This window comes from Salvelinus namaycush, chromosome 28, assembly GCF_016432855.1.
Source record: "Salvelinus namaycush isolate Seneca chromosome 28, SaNama_1.0, whole genome shotgun sequence".
Lineage (NCBI taxonomy): Eukaryota > Metazoa > Chordata > Actinopteri > Salmoniformes > Salmonidae > Salvelinus > Salvelinus namaycush.
In genome coordinates this window covers 19,978,227-19,995,342 of record NC_052334.1, presented here as the reverse complement: position 1 = coordinate 19,995,342, position 17,116 = coordinate 19,978,227, and the positions used below count along the sequence as shown (strand labels likewise).

The window sequence follows — 17,116 nt, the reverse complement described above, 5'->3', positions numbered from 1 at the left end:
ACATTAGCCACAACAAATTGGAATTCTTAACATATCATACCTTTTGCAAATTCGTAACATATTGTATGATATGTATCGGATATACATTTACTATGTTAGGTCTACCCCTGAGTTCAGGTTGCAGCATCATGTGACTCCAATTGACTTCAATATGATGGTTTTTATATACAGTAAATATTTGCACATAAAAGCGTTTCCATCACCATTTCTCGCATAATTAATTTTACCGACACAAAAAGATCCCACCTTGTCTAGCTTATTTAGTTTTGTCAAAAAAAATAAGTTTACTGACAAATTTGCTGTTTCCATCAGGCCTGTTGTGAAAAAATGTTATCTGACGTAGGCTACTTTCTTCGCATAAAATCAGAACATTTTACAAAAATAAATTTACTTGAAGAACAGTGCAAATGCAAAGTTTTATAACAGAATGAGAGTTTGTGCCTCATTCTGTTACCAGCATTTTTAGTGGTTGTTTCCTGGTTTGCAGAAATTGTAATAGTTTGCCTAATTTCAGTTTGTGACAAAACAAGCAAGTATAGTGTAGAGAATCATTGTACCATCTAAACCGCTGTGAAATATATTTTCCATAACTAAAAATAGAGCATTTTCAGCTGTTTGAAGCTGGTGTACAAAACTGTAAGTATAAGACGCAAAAACGAAACGTAAGAACTGGAAGCATAGAAATAGCGCACATAGAACAGATCTACCACTTCTTGCTTTCAAAGAAAAGGACAGCTCTATAACTCACATTTATATGTGAATTTGGTCCCGTTGCCCAAACAGTTACGTAATGCAGCTTTAAAAGTAGTCGTTGTGCATAGAGTTGTATGGTTTGTTTAACTTTGCAATCATTGATTTTGGTTTGACATACATTTTAAAGTAAAATATCTGAGTCTCAGTGTCACTCTGTTACCATGGAATTGCACACCACTGAGACCATTGCTGTATTTAGACATCTCTGCAAATTGTTATGCTGTACATATAATGAAGAGGAACTTGTTAATCCACTGCCATATGCATTTATGAATGACCTCTGATGTCTGCTCTTTATTCGACTTCTGGGCAGCCATATATAGATATAAGGTATAAATGATTATGAGTCTGAAAAAATGAATACGTAATGATATACATACAAACCATGCAACATTAATAGAACAAAAACAGAACACATTTAAGGAACTATTCAAATCTGTACACTTAATACCATGTAATACATTATGCTAAAATTGAATGCTTGTAATCACAGTAAAAAGCAGAAAATATATATTGATGCAACTATATTTTGATTATAATGATGCCTAGATTTGATTTGCAAAGTAGTTTTTGTGCAAAGTAGAAACATTTTAAAGCCTATGTAAATAGTTGATTTATTCATTTATATTGTAGAGGTTGTATTTGTTACTCGTAAGGTACTGTATTAGGAAAGGAGAGGGGATTCTAAGGCAAACTGTCCTGGCTGTCAGTTACTTTGATTGTTGCTCTTATTCTGCACTGATGTAGTCAATGTACTTGCAAAACTATACATAATAAATATTCTAAAATATTAAGATGTGCATGTCCTTACTGCAACATGTATCTACATTAAATATCACTCAGATTTCTGTTTTCTTCTTTACAGACATGCCATATCCAGCAATGTAGAATTGAGCTAGTTTCTATAGCAGGCTACGGGCCATTGTTGTGGATTATGTAGGCTGGCTAGCTACAGACTATGAGTTATTCAACATCATTTAATTGGTAGGCCCACTCTTGGTGGTATGTGTGCACATTTTACAGTGTGGCTTTAACTACCGTAAGACCGTTGCTCAGGCAGGCTTAGTTAGATGTCTAGGAGAGGAGAGGTTTGCAACTATTAGTGAATAAACATGACTAAATGCCTCCCATTTAATGTGGATGGTAGGAACATTTGCAAAGCTGTATGTTTGCTTGAGGAACTGCGTTGAAGTGTTTCAATCATGTTGCATGCAGCAATGGAATGAACTGATGCAGTAGTACCTGAATGCTGTCACTAGAGGTTAGTAGTGTTCTAATCATACAGCTCAGAATGAATTTGGCACTCAGCTGTGTAAGAGCAGTGTCAGTAAAGTTGTCCGAGCCTGAGAGGATGGCAGCAGGGATGACAGTGATATCTCGAAGCTACATCGGCAGCTCCACAATGAATCAGTCAGACAGACCACTGACTGTTAACCAGTTCTCCAATTGCCTTATCTACGCACAACATAAACACAACCCTATATTCAAGTGTTGTAACTGTAGTTCTACAGTAGCCTACTGTGTCCTACTCTTTCCATATTGCATAAAAATAGGGAGGTAGATAGCCAGTTAACTGTTCACCTGCTCTGAGGGAAAATGAGTGCGCTTCATAATGTAATACAAATATAAATGGTACAACACCCAGTGTAGGCTGCTATGTATGTGATGTCCAATAATGTTGCCAAACTTTGCATCTGCACAGTTTTTCCAGTAACTGTTTAATTTAATTTGATTGACTGTGTAAATTGTTTAAAGTAGTCATTGTGCATAGAGTTGTATGGTTTGTTAAATTTTGAAATCAATGGTTTTTGTTTGGCACACATTTTCAAGTAAAAAAACGGAATCTCAGCATAAATCCGTTATCGTGGAATTTCCCATGATCAAATTTGAATTGAAAACATGGAAAAGATAGGGAAATCTCACAAGCTCCAGATGTGTGGTGTTACAACTGAAGAATGCCTGGCCTTTGAATTGCAATTGAGATGATGTGAAACTTGACATATTAGACACTGGCAATGGTGTTTAGTCATGGAGGCTATGAATGGTAGACAGTTGCCCTTATCATGACTCCAATTGCATTACATTGGAGTCATTCCACATCCCTTTTGATTAGCTAAGGGGATTATTTAAGTGTGAAATGCTCTATCTAGAAACAAATTGATCCTTGATTATAATACGGTTTTGGAAACCTTGAATACTCAACTTAATTATCAGCCCAAAATTACTTATTATTAGCTGTTTTACAGATTTACACAGAGTTTTTTTGTGTAACACAGCTACATGAGCCAATGTATTTTTTTTCTTCCCTCCCGAGTTTCCATTATCTCAGTTGTTGTTTTAGGCTAGTTCAGGTAAATGTGCAATGCAAAACACCTCCGTGGGATTCCATTAAAATGGTGCATAGTAAGTTTATCTTTTGTGTTTCAAAAAAAAAAAATTCTCGCCCCAACCTGGGCTCGGACCAGGGATCCTCTGAACACATCAACAACTGCCTCCCACGAAGCATCGTTACCTATCGCACCACAAAAGCCACGGCCCTTTCAGAGCAAGGGAAACAACTACTTCAAGGTCTCAGAGCGAGTGACGTCACCGATTGAACCGCCATTAGCGCGCACACCGCTAACTAGCTAGCCATTTCACACCGGTTTCAAGAGCTCCAGAGGTACTCTGTGTTGTTGTCGTGTTGTGTTGCTACCATGCTGTGTTGCCATGTGTTTCTGCCATGCTATGTTGTTGTCTTAGGTCTCTCTTTATGTAGTGTTGTGGTGTCTCTCTCGTGATGTGTGTTTTGCCCTATATGTACAGTATATATATTTTTAAATCCCAGACCCCGTCCCCGCAGGAGGCCTTTTGCCTTTTGGGCCATCATTGTAAATAACAATTTGTTCTTAACTGACTTGCCTAGTTAAATAAAGGTTCAATTCAATTAAATAAAAATAAAAAAGATGGGAGAACCTTCCAGAAGGACAACCATCTCTGCAGCACTCCACCAATCAGGCCTTTATGATAAAGAGGCCAGACAGAAGCCACTCCTCAGTAAAGGCACATGACAACCCACTTGGAGTTTGCCAAAAGGAACCTAAAGAACTCTCAGACCATGAGAAACAAGACTCTCTGATCTGATGAAACCAAGATTGAACTCTTTGGACTGAATGCCAAGCGTCACGTCTGGAGGAAACCTGACACCATACCTACGGTGAAGCATGGTGGTGGCAGCATCATGCTGTGGAGATGTTTTTCAGTGGCAGGGACTGGGAGACTAGTCAGGATCGAGGGAAAGATGAACGGAGCAAAGTACAGAGAGATCCTTGATGAAAACCTGCTCCAGAGCGCTCAGGACCTCAGACTGGGGGCAAAGCTTCAACTTCCAACAGGACAATGACCCTAAGCACACAGCCAAGACAACGCAGGAGTGGCTTCGGGACAAGTCTTTGAATATCCTTGAGTGGCCCAGCCAGAGACCGGACTTGAACCCGATCAAACATCTCTGGAGAGACCTGAAAATAGCTGTGCAGCGATGCTCCCCATCCAATCTGATAGAGCGTGAGAGGATCTTCAGAGAAGAATGGGAGAAACTCCCCAAATACAGGTGTGCCAAGCTTGTAGCGTCATACCCAAGAAGACTCAAGGCTGTAATCGCTGCCAAAGGTGCTTCAACAAAGTACTGAGTAAAGGGTCTGAATGTGATATTTCAGCTTTGTATTTTTGTAAATTTGAAAACTTTTCTAAAAACCAATATTTGCTTTGTCATTATGAGGTATTGTAGATTGATGAGGGAAAAAAACAATGTAATACATTTTAGAATAAGGCTGTAACGTAACAAATGTGGAAAAAGTTAAGGGTCCTGAATACTATCCGAATGCACTGTATATATTCCGGGTAGCAATTTGGTTAACTATTTAACAAACTATTAAACAGTCTTTTAAAAAAAATATATATATTTTTATTATACCCATTTTTCTCCCAAATTTTGTGTTATCCAATTTATAGTTACAGTCTTGTCCCATTGCTGCATCTCCCGTACGGACTCGGGAGAGGTGAAGGTCGAGAGCCGTGCGTCCTCCGAAACACAACCCAGCCAAGCCGCACTGCTTCTTGACACAATGCCCGCTTAACCCGGAAGCCAGCCACACCAATGTGTCGGAGGAAACACCGTACACCTGGCGACCGTGTCAGTGTGCATTGTGCCCGGCCTGCCACAGGAGTCGCTAGTGCGCAATGGGACAAGAACATCCCTGCCGGCCAAACCCTCCCCTAACCCGGACGACGCTGGGCCAATTGTGCGCTGCCCAATGGTTCTCCCGGTCGCGGCCGGCTGCTACAGTGCCTGGACTCGAACAAGGACCTCTAGTGGCACTACGCCACTCGGAAGGCATTAAGCAGTCTTATGGCTTGGGGGTAGCTGTTCAGGATCCTGTTGGTTCCAGACTTGGTGCATCGGTACCGCTTACCGTGTGGTAGCAGAGAGAATTTTGTCTATGACTTGGGTGACTGGAGACTTTGACAATTTTTAGGGCCTTCCTCTGACACCGCCTGGTATAGAGGTCCTGGATGTTAGGGAGCTTGGCCACAGTGATGTACTGGGCCTTCTGCACTACCCTCTGAAGCGCCTTTCTGGTCGGATGCCAAGCAGTTGACATACCAAGCGGTGATGCAGCCAGTTTGCCACATTGCCAGGTCTCTGAACTCCTCCCTATAGGCTGTCTCATTGTCGTCGGTGATCAGGCCTACCACCGTCGTGTCGGCTGCAAACTTAATGATGGTTTTGGAGTTGTGTGCGGCCACTCAGTTGTGGGTGAACAGGGAGTAGAGGTCTTCACTGGTCCAAAAAGTTGGACCCTTTCCAAAATGGACTTGGAGCTTTCCCACCCGATATGCATAGCTTATTTTTTTAAATATAGAGACCCATTCCGAACTGACCCGAGGACAACTAGACCCGTTCCGTATAGGCCTGGTTGGATCCAGACCCAGAGTGAGGGAAGCAGCAGAGCATTTATTTTTTAAGCTACTTCCTTAACCAGAGCTGATAAAGCACGAGAGGAGGGAGACTGAGGTGCAGCTCTAGCATTCGGGGGAGGGGCTGTACTGTGAGCGTGTAACGCACGTCGTCGGGAGAAGGAGAAGAGGACCAAGGTGCAGCGTGGTAAGTGTTTATATTATTTAATAAAATACGCAACACTTGACAAAACAACAAACACGACAAACGAACAGTCCTGAAAGGTGAAACAAACACTAAACAGGAAACAACCACCCACAAACAGGTCTGTGAAGACCTCTAACAAGGAGTACAGGATGGGACTAAGCACACACTCCTGAGGGGCTCTAGTGTTGAGAGTCAGCATGGTGAATGTGTTGTTGCCTATCCCTCAACACCTGGTGACTTCCTGTTAGGAAGTCCAGGATCCAGTTGCAGAAGGGAAGTGTTCAGTTCCAGGGTCCTTAGTTTAGTGATGAGCTTGGAGGGCACTATGGTGTTGAACGCTGCAGTCAATGAACAGCATTCTCACGTAGGTGTTCCTTTTGTCCAAGTAGGAAAGGGCATCTGTGGATCTGTTGGGGGAGATGTGATGGTGTAGGGGTGCTTTTCTGGTGACACTGTCAGTGATTTATTTAGAATTCAAGGGACACTTAACCAGCATGGCTACCACAGCATTCTGAAGCGATACGCCATCCCATCTGGTTTGCGCTTAGTGGGACTATCATTTGTTTTTCAACAGGACAATGACCCAACACACCTTCATGCTGTGTAAGGGCTATTTGACCAAGAAGGAGAGTGATGGAGTGCTGCATCAGATGACCTGGCCTGCAAAATCACCCGACCTCAACCCAAATTAGATGGTTTGGGATAAAGTGAAGGAAAAGCAGCCAACAAGTGTGGGAACTCCTTCAAGACTGCATTCCAGGTGAAGCTGGTTGAGAGAATGCCAAGAGCGTGCAAAGCTGTCATCAAGGCAAAGGGAGGCTACTTTGAAGAATCTCAAATATTAAATATATTTTGATTTGTTTAACACTTTATTGGTTACTACATGATTCCATATTTGTTATTTCATAGTTTTGATGTCTTCACTATTATTCTACAATGTAGAAAATAGTAAAAAATAAAGAAAAACCCAAACTTTTGACTGGGACTGTATATACAGTTGAAATCAGAAGTTTACATACACCTTAGCCAAATACATTTAAACTTCGTTTTTCACAATTCCTGACATTTATTCCTAGTAAAAATTCCCTGTCTTAGGTCAGTTAGGATCATCACTTTATTTTAAGTGTGTGAAATGTCAGAATAGTAGTAGAGAGAATAATTTATTTCAGCTTTTATTTCTTTCATCACATTCCCAGTGGGTCAGAAGTTTACATACACTCAATTAGTATTTGGTAGCATTGCCTTTAAATTATTTAACTTAACTTAATAAGTTGGGTGAATTTTGGCCCATTCCTCCTGACAGAGCTGGTGTAACTGAGTCAGGTTTGTAGGCCTCCTTGCTCGCACACGCTTTTTCAGTTCTGCCCACATAGTTTCTATAGGATTGAGGTCAGGGCTTTGTGATGGCCACTGCAATACCTTTGTTGTCCTTAAGCCATTTTGCCACAACTTTGGAAGTATGCTTGGGGTCATTGTCCATTTGGAAGACCCATTTGCAACCAAGCTTTAACTTCGCTACTGATGTCTTGAAATGTTGCTTCAATATATCCACATAATATTCCTCCCTCATGATGCCATCTATTTTGTGAAGTGCACCAGTCCCTCCTGCAACATGATGCTGCCACCCCCATGCTTCACTGTTGGGATGGTGTTCTTCGGCTTGCAAGCCTCCCCATTTTTCCTCCAAACAATGGGCATTATGGCCAAACAGTTCTATTTTTGGTTCATCAGACCAGAGGACATTTCTCCAAAAAGTACGATCTTTGTCCCCATGTGCAGTTGCAAACCGTAGTCTGGCTCTTTATGGCAATCCTTGTCATATGAAGATAAATTATAGATAAAACTTATCGGTGCTCATTGGCCATTGGACATAAACATTACACAACAAGTTGGAAATCGTAAATTCAACAACGAGTGATTTTGAAGGAATCAATGGCTAACTACAAGCGTTGCAAAGCAGACTTCTGTGAGTTCAAGACAACTGGGAACTCTGAAAAAAACGAGCTCCGACTGGGAAAATGCGTTTTGAACAGTCATCCAACTCGACTCGGAATTCCAAGTCAGGAACTCGGGCCTCTTTCTAGAGCTCTGACCTGATGATCACTGATGTCAGGATTCAACCTTGTTTTTTCCCGAGTTTACAGTTGTCTTGAAAGCACCATAAATACAGAAAGCCAGACTTTGATGACAAAGTTTGATGACAAAATTTGCCCACAAGAAGGACTGCCACGCCACCTTCCTGTTCAAGTGAGCACAGCACAACAATGTGAGACCAAAAATGTATTGTATGCTGCTTCATAAATTATGTAATATGCCAGGGAGGTATGTATACTGTAGCTTAGAAAGAAATACTAAGTGTATGTTGTGTAGTAAGCTGTTAGTAGCCCATGTGCCTCACCCTAATAATTTGGTTCCTCTCCCCCTCATAACTTAGCCTACTGTTCTGACTTGGTTGTGCGCATGTAGCCTATAGCCTGTTTTAGAGAAACGTAATCCTTGACTATTGTAAGAGCTTTCGTTGTCTGCTTATATGCCCCCTTTACTTATCCTATGGTTCTGACTTGGTGTACATAGAGAATACTGTAAGAATGGCCCATGTTCTGAATTCTGTCACTGTACATTTCAAAAGTGCTGAACAAATAGTTATAAACTCAGCAAAAAAAGAAACGTCCTCTCACTGTCAACTGCGTTTATTTTCAGCAAACTTAACATGTGTAAATATTTCTATGAACATAACAAGATTCAACAACGGAGACATAAACTGAACAAGTTCCACAGACATGGGACTAACAAAAATGGAATAATGTGTCCCTGAACAAAGGGGGTGGGACAAAATCAAAAGCAACAGTCAGTATCTGGTGTGGCCACCAGCTGCATTAAGTACTGCAGTGCATCTTCTCCTCATGGACTGCACCAGATTTGCCAGTTCTTGCTGTGAGATGTTACCCCACTCTTCCACCAAGGCACCTGCAATTTCCCGGACATTCCTGGGGGGAATGGCCCTAGCCCTCACCCTCCGATCCAACAGGTCCCAGACGTGCTCAATGGGATTGAGATCCGGGCTCTTTGCTGGCCATGGCAGAACACTGACATTCCTGTCTTGCAGGATATCATGCACAGAACGAGCAGTATGGCTGGTGGCATTGGCTTGCTGGAGGGTCATGTCAGGATGAGCCTGCGGGAAGGGTACCACATGAGGGAGGAGGATGTCTTCCCTGTAACGCACAACGTTGAGATTGCCTGCAATAACAACAAGCTCAGTCTGATGATGCTGTGACACACCGCCCCAGAACATGACGGACCTTCCACCTCCAAATAGATCCCGCTCCAGAGTACAGGCCTCGGTGTAACGCTCATTCCTTCGATGATAAACGCAAATCCGACCATCACCCCTGGTGAGACAAAACCGCGACTCGTCAGTGAAGAGCACTTTTTGCCAGTCCTGTCTGGTCCAGCGACGGTGGGTTTGTGCCCATAGCCGATGTTGTTGCCGGTGATGTCTGGTGAGGATCTGCCTTATAACAGGACTACAAGCCCTCAGTCCAGCCTCTCTCAGCCTATTGCGGACAGTCTGATCACTGATGGAGGGATTGTGCATTCCTGGTGTAACTCGGGCAGTTGTTGTTGCCATCCTGTACCTGTTCCGCAGGTGTGATGTTCGGATGTACCGATCCTGTACAGGTGTTGTTACACGTGGTCTGCCACTGCAAGGACGATCAGCTGTCTGTCCTGTCTCCTTGTAACACTGTCTTAGGCGTCTCACAGTACGGACATTGCAATTTATTGCCCTGGTCACATCTGCAGTCCTCATGCCTCCTTGCAGCATGCCTAAGGCACGTTCATGCAGATGAGCAGGGACCCTAGGCATCTTTCTTTTGGTGTTTTTCACAGTCAGTAGAAAGGCCTCTTTAGTGTCCTATGTTTTCATAACTGTGACCTTAATTGTCTACCGTCTGTAAGCTGTTAGTGTCTTAATGACCGTTCCACAGGTGCAATGTCATTAACTGTTTATGGTTCTTTGAACAAGCATGGGAAACAGTGTTTAAACCCTTTACAATGAAGATCTGTGAAGTTATTTGGATTTTTACAAATGATCTTTGAAAGACTGTAACGCTTGTCGTGGTTGGAAGAAGAGGAGGACCAATGCGCAGCGTGCTAAGTGTCCATAATGATATATTTATGCCATAGTTTGTTCATCTCAATTGTCAGTTGAAACCACATTTGGTGGCGGCAAGTCAGCCATATCAGCTATGTTTTTTAAACGGCAGTAAATGAGGCTGAATGAACTGTTTCACTACCAGACAAGGCTCTGTTGATAGCCAGGTGTAGCAGCGGTAAGGATTCACTCCATGGTGCTGAAAAGAAAGCTCTGCTGTTGGGACAGCTTTATGTAGTCCCAACCAGTTTGTGGGTACCTTTTGTCGCCGTTATAGTCCAAGTAATGTATTGTTTAGTGTTGTGTTGTGTAGTGGCTTTACTGGCATGCGTTAATATTTGTTAGATTTTTTTGCCCCACCAAGATTTACATGTTAAAATCGCAACTGTCCTAGTGTACACTCTTGGGTAATAGTTTTGGCAGAATAATCAATTATTCTCTTGTCTCTATCCTACCTGTGGTCTCTCAGTAGGCAATGGTGTCAGTCGAGTCACCCGACTGCGCAAGTGCGCATACTCCAGTACTCGCGTGCTGGGGAAACTTCATTCGGAACATTACTGTGTATAAGGACACTTGTCTCTCGGATTTCTCTCTCTCTTGAAAAAAAAAGATTCTGAAAAAACACCTTCCTCAACTCCGCTTTGAAGGACGTAAACACTCCAAACAGGTAGACATTCATGATTAAGGTGCGCACAGTTAGAGTTAGTAGCCTATAAACAGTTTGTGTTTATCAACAAATGGCTTAGGACAAACACAAATATCCTATAATAATAGAGAATAGAGTGTTCAAATGTAGTGTTTTACAGTTTAGCACTGAGTCTATGTGTCTGCATTTCGGACAGAGCTGGACAATTGCAACTACATTGTGTCACGGTATGACATGGGTGCGCCTTAATACGAGGAGCTGCCTCCTTTCCTATGTCATATTTCTTAGTCCTTACTAATATGAAAGGATTGGATATAGGTGAGTGCATTTTAGCAGTTACTCCAGCTCAACAATATTGCTTGGCTCTGAAATAGGACAATAGTAAAGATTACACTTGTATTTGAACCTGTGTCTCTGACAAGAGAAACACTTTATTGGGTTGGAATGTATGCAGACTTTGCTTTTGAATAGTTGGATGCACCTTGATGACATTCTTTCCATCTGCATCCATCTTATCACTCACACACCTTTCCTCCTAGTCACATCATGCTGTGGTATTTTATTTTAACCTGATGTCTGTTGGTGTCATGCCATCATTACAGTAGGTAGGTGTCTTTGTTTTTTATTTTTTTATTTTATTTATTTCACCTTTATTTAACCAGGTAGGCAAGTTGAGAACACGTTCTCATTTACAATTGCGACCTGGCCAAGATAAAGCAAAGCAGTTCGACACATACAACAACACAGAGTTACACATGGAGTAAAACAAACATACATAATACAGTAGAAAAATAAGTCTATATACAATGTGAGCAAGTGAGGTGAGATAAGGGAGGTGAAGGCAAACAAAATATATAAATAAATAAAAATATAATAAAAATATAAAAAAGGCCATGGTGGCGAAGTAAATACAATAACACTGGAATGGTTGGTTTGCAGTGGAAGAATGTGCAAAGTAGAGATAGAAATAATGGGGTGCAAAGGAGCAAAATAAATAAATAAATACAGTAGGTAAAGAGGTAGTTGTTTGGGCTAAATTATAGATGGGCTATGTACAGGTGCAGTAATCTATGAGCTGCTCTGACAGCTGGTGCTTAAAGCTAGTGAGGGACATAAGTGTTTCCAGTTTCAGAGATTTTTGTAGTTCGTTCCAGTCATTGGCAGCAGAGAACTGGACGGAGAGGCGACCAAAGGAAGAATTGGTTTTGGGGGTGACCAGAGAGATATACCTGCTGGAGCGCGTGCTACAGGTGGGTGCTGCTATGGTGACCAGCGAGCTGAGATAAGGGGGGACTTTACCTAGCAGGGTCTTGTAGATGACCTGGAGCCAGTGGGTTTGGCGACGAGTATGAAGCGAGGGCCAGCCAACGAGAGTGTACAGGTCGCAGTGGTGAGTAGTATATGGGGCTTTGGTGACAAAACGGATGGCACTGTGATAGACTGCATCCAATTTATTGAGTAGGGTATTGGAGGCTATTTTGTAAATGACATCACTGAAGTCGAGGATTGGTAGGATGGTCAGTTTTACAAGGGTATGTTTGGCAGCATGAGTGAAGGATGCTTTGTTGCGGAATAGGAAGCCAATTCTAGATTTAACTTTGGATTGGAGATGTTTGATGTGAGTCTGGAAGGAGAGTTTACAGTCTAACCAGACACCTAGGTATTTGTAGTTGTCCACATATTCTAAGTCAGAGCCGTCCAGAGTAGTGATGTTGGACAGGCAGGCAGGTGCAGGCAGCGATCGGTTGAAGAGCATGCATTTAGTTTTACTTGTATTTAAGAGCAATTGGAGGCCACGGAAGGAGAGTTGTATGGCATTGAAGCTCGCCTGGAGGGTTGTTAACACAGTGTCCAAAGAAGGGCCAGAAGTATACAGAATAGTGTCGTATGTTGTATGGAGTAACACTACATACCAAACTCTTAACCCACAGCAATGTGTACCCAAGCTTTCGCAATTACATTGAACCATGCTAAGTATGACTTCACAACTGATATTGAATAAGAGAAGCCTTTCCCTTGGAGCGAGGACGGCCGAGGGGTCAAGACACACAGTGACCACAGGAATTCCATCTAGGGACAATATGTGCTTTTGAGTAGGAATAAAGGAGCAATTAGCTTGAAAATATACCATAGTAATATGACACAAGGAAGAAAAAACAAAACACATCCAGGTTTAAAGGACAGAATTCAGACTTTCATATCATCAGTAATTACTACATAGTACACACTTGAAAACACCCAAAACAGCTGTCTTTTTCCAAACTTTGCCAACTGCTATACTCAGAAAATCACACAGACTGTCATTCCCATTTCATACGCTGCTTACGTTCACATCAAAACGAAAAAAAAGAAAAAAAAGAAGCCTTCTTCAGACAAGTTTCTGCTACACAGTCTTAATATTTCCTGAGTTTAGGTTGTTCTTGAAGTGCCAGGTTTCTGTATGCTTATTTGCATGTGAGACTGGAAGTACAGGACCCTGTAAAGTGACTATGATTTCTGTGTCAAAACACTTTCAACTTTAGGGCTGTCTCGTTGGACCACAGAGGCTGGCTTGGCACTACTGTACTCTCTAGTCAAAGTTGTCATCAAATAAGCAACAGCTGAGCGAGCGAGGGAAGCAAGAATGACCAAGAAGGGAGATTAAAAAAGCATCACAATTGACTTGAGTAGCTCTGAGTAGAACTGCGATTCAGATGTAGGATCTTCATTTGAGACAGTTTTCTACAGCAGGAAAATAATCCTGCAGCAACAGGAAATGTGAATTATTATGTGGATTATAATGAATGGACATTTTTGTTGGGGTTTATACATTTTTTGTAAGGGAAAATCAAGTCTGAAATTTCTAAGTGGAAATTACAAACTTCAGAAGCCTTTTTAAACCTCAAATACACTTCAAGTGTATTGCAAGAATGTTCTCCTGCAACAGGGTGATCAAATTAAGATCCTACATCTGTATGAATTTATTATAGAAATAAACCACATCCGTTTCTTTGCATAAAAGGGTATACAACAGCAGTATTGCCTTGGTCCCCTTGTTGTTCATAGGATGACTGAGGTGATGAACACACAGGAACCTGTGATAAAGGACTTCAGTGTAGCTGGAGCAGTATCAGGGGATCAGGGCATATCCTTTCAGGTGAGTCTACTGTTGCCTCAATCCATCCATCCGTCCGTCCGTCCATCCATCCATCCATCCATCCATCCATCCATCCATCCATCCAACAGTCACTCAACCAAGAGATTAATTGACAGCCTACCAATTACGAATGTGCCTTTAATTTTGGATCTTTCTTGTAAAATGTTGTATGAGCTCTCATTGCAAGGATCTCAGATTTGAACTTCAAATCCCTATAAGAAAGAGTAAAACACCCTAATAAAGAGTCAATCGACCCTACTTCTTGTGTCCAGATTTTCCCAGATACCCATGAGCGGAATCCCAAGCTATCCAAGAGACTTCCCTCTATTGTGGTGGAGCCCTCTGATGGGGGCAATGTGGAAAGCGGGGAGCTCCGCTGGCCCCCTATGGATCCCAACTCTGTAGAGGCCCCAGGCGGGATGCAGCCCCACAAACACACTCCTCTTCAGACCACACAGGACCAGACCGCAGGTAGGATAACCTGGCATGATATTCTGATTACCTCAATGTAAAGTGTGTGTGTGTGAGAGAGACTCTTTCCCTATCTGATTGTGACACCTCTCTCCATGTGTCTCCCAGATGAAGATCTGAATCTCGGGGTGCAGGACAGCAGTGAAGTGGTGTATGGGGCCGTAGTGGAGGAATCTAACTGAGAAGATCCTCCATCCACCTCCACAGCTGCTATCACTGTAAATGTGTCCAGAGTAACAAAGATAGACAGGTGGGCAGGGGCACTAAGGAGAGTGGAGGAGGGACTTGGAGGGTCGTTACCCTCACACCCTGCGCACTGCAAGAAAACCAATGAGTTCATTCTGATGTTTCAGGCTATACAGCGGTCTGTAAAAGCTGTCTTCAATAGCTTGCTTGTGCAGTTTCATATACATGCAGACTAGATCACAGCTACGCAGCACTGAATAATTTTGTTGTCCTCTCATTGTAGATATTTTGATACCTTGTGTAAAAATGTGGAGTACTTTGTAAGAACTGAGGTGTTTTTGAACAGCAGTATTCAAAGTTGTGTCCAGCATGTATACTCCAAGTAAAATGTAAGCTAGATAAAGTGGTGACAACTGTGGGTATTCCTGTCTAGTGAAAAACTATGATTCTGAATGTGTAAGTGAGTTCTTTCAACTTGTTCTACCATAAAAAGCAGCAGCTAACATCCAGAGATAGTCCTAGCTGTTACAATCAATGGGAGTAAAAATGCTGTGTATGTACCGCAACTGCCTTTTTCTCCTCTGCAGTTTATATAAACAATCAAAAAGTGAGTGCTGAGATTGAAGCCTCAGTTATTGCACAAACAATAAAGTATTTAGGCTTGCCAAACCTTTTTTGTTGATTTTGTCAGCCTGTGCCTTTATACTTTTCTCCCCCTCTCTCTCTCACCCTATTCATGTCGATCCACTCCCCACCATCCACAATCTCCATGTCTGATGGCTCTCTTGGATCTGGTTTCCTGGTATAGGTCAGATTCAGTGTCTTCATCTAGACACAGACATGAGTGGCAGGGACTCAATCTTATTTTTCTATCTCTCTTTCCTTTTTGGATGTGACCTTTCAGCTGACAGCCTTGTTAAGAGCCCTTCGGCACAGCAAACATGCTCACCTCTGGAAAAACAAAAGGGCAGCATTGGAGAGCAAAGAAAAAATAAATATGGTGTAGAATATTTTATCAAATGTCTATTATTTTAATGGAATGTCAATACTGTGCACTATTTAGAGGCTCACTGGGTCTTCAAATTTGATGAAGACTCACAATGATGTATCAAAATATTAGACAAGGTACCAAACTACTGCAGCAGGACTCTAGTGATTTAGTATGTTACTCCTTGATTATTTTTATAACTATTTCAACATAAACACCAGACATCATTTTTCTCTTTGGTCACAATAGCATATTGTGCCCTCAAGTAGAAATAGTTGTGCTTTTACATACAGCTACAGCCATGTCAAAAGGTAACAGCCATTTGACATGGCTGCAGCATCACCATGGCAAGCAGATTTCCATATCATTTCTGAAGCTATATTTGACCCAGTTGTATAAAACCTGCCTGTTGATTCTCTCTCTGCATGTTGATACAATCACCATCACCAGTGTCCCCTTTATCATGGTGATTATCATCACAAGTACATTTACAACCTTCTGTCTGTGTTTTTTCCATCCTCTTTGATTTTTATTTTGTTCCATTTTGTAGGACAAAGAGTGAGCCACGTCAGACAGCCACTTCCCTCCCTGTTGATGTAAAAGTGCCTTTTGATAGAATAGCATTAAGGTGAGGTGCATCAGGTGGTTTTTTTCAGCTTTTAAAAGGGATCTTTGTTCTTGTGGTGCCCACGCTGTGTTCCCACTTTCATCTTCCTCTTCTGCTGGCTTCAAACAGGTCCTTCAAAGCGGGTCGTGATGGGTCAAGTTAGATTCCCCACCACACACCACACCTAACCTATCTCTGCTCAGTCTCACCACCCACCCAGCATCCTCAGCCTTTAACATCACTTTCAGCCTCCTCTCGCCCAGCAGGAACTGGATGGGGATGTTGTCTCCCCATCATCAGGGCAGCAGGGCAGAGAACTCTCATGGCAGGGTCATTAAGCTTAAATGAGGCCAAGGTCAGGAAAACTAGGACATGCCTGTCCATTTGCGTCCGACTGTCTTTTCCCACCCAGACCAAGGACTGAAATTAAGGCTTTGAGAGGGCATGTCTTTTGGCAGTTATTCACTCACTGTAAATGATGTGAAGGTGAGAGAGAACCTTCAGAGGCAGAGCTTCTCCAATGAGGCCATAAAGATTCACAGCATAATCTCCCAACAGTGATTCTCTGCCTCTTGTTTACTGTCCATATGGTCATTTATCCTGCAAAGCCTCTTAACCACACCAACTTAAACTACTATACATTCAGTTCATGTAATCAGGGAGATAGAACAACAGCCTCACTACAGAATTACAAGCAAAAATGCACTTTCTGAATGCTTGTTTTATAGAATAACATTGATCAGTGTAACATGACCACTATCATTTCAGTGAAGATCTCAAGGCTACTTCTCTCTGTTAGTGATGCAGTCCACATATGTACCACATCAGAAGGTCACACCTGTAACCTTTCCAACACGCATTAAATGTCATTTTAATCAATTGTAGATAAGAGGCACTACAAATGGCAGAGCCGAGGAGAACTTCAGTTGGCAGCATAAAATGGCACATTAACAGTTTCTTTGTCACTGTCGCAGTGTGAATCCTTTCATGAGACAGATTTGTTTCTAGTATGTTTCTCTAAGATAAAGTT

The 17,116-nt window shown here is 42.1% G+C and overlaps 1 protein-coding gene across 1 annotated transcript; it reads left to right on the top strand.

The window, feature by feature from the left end:
• The first annotated feature begins 13,744 nt into the window (after nucleotides 1-13,744).
• Nucleotides 13,745-14,487, top strand: LOC120023435 (protein LBH-like). The gene is made up of 3 exons (XM_038967452.1): nucleotides 13,745-13,834; nucleotides 14,107-14,305; nucleotides 14,414-14,487. The coding sequence occupies exons 1-3, from the start codon at nucleotides 13,745-13,747 to the stop codon at nucleotides 14,485-14,487; spliced, it is 363 nt and encodes a 120-aa protein (XP_038823380.1).
• The last annotated feature ends 2,629 nt before the right edge of the window (nucleotides 14,488-17,116 follow it).

Excerpts from the sequence above, each read along its gene's own strand:
- LOC120023435 (XM_038967452.1), top strand. The coding sequence starts at position 13,745 with ATGACTGAGGTGATGAACACACAGGAACCTGTGATAAAGGACTTCAGT. Across the intron at positions 13,835-14,106 it reads ATCAGGGCATATCCTTTCAG|ATTTTCCCAGATACCCATGA; the intron begins GTGAGTCTACTG and ends TCTTGTGTCCAG. Across the intron at positions 14,306-14,413 it reads CACACAGGACCAGACCGCAG|ATGAAGATCTGAATCTCGGG; the intron begins GTAGGATAACCT and ends TGTGTCTCCCAG.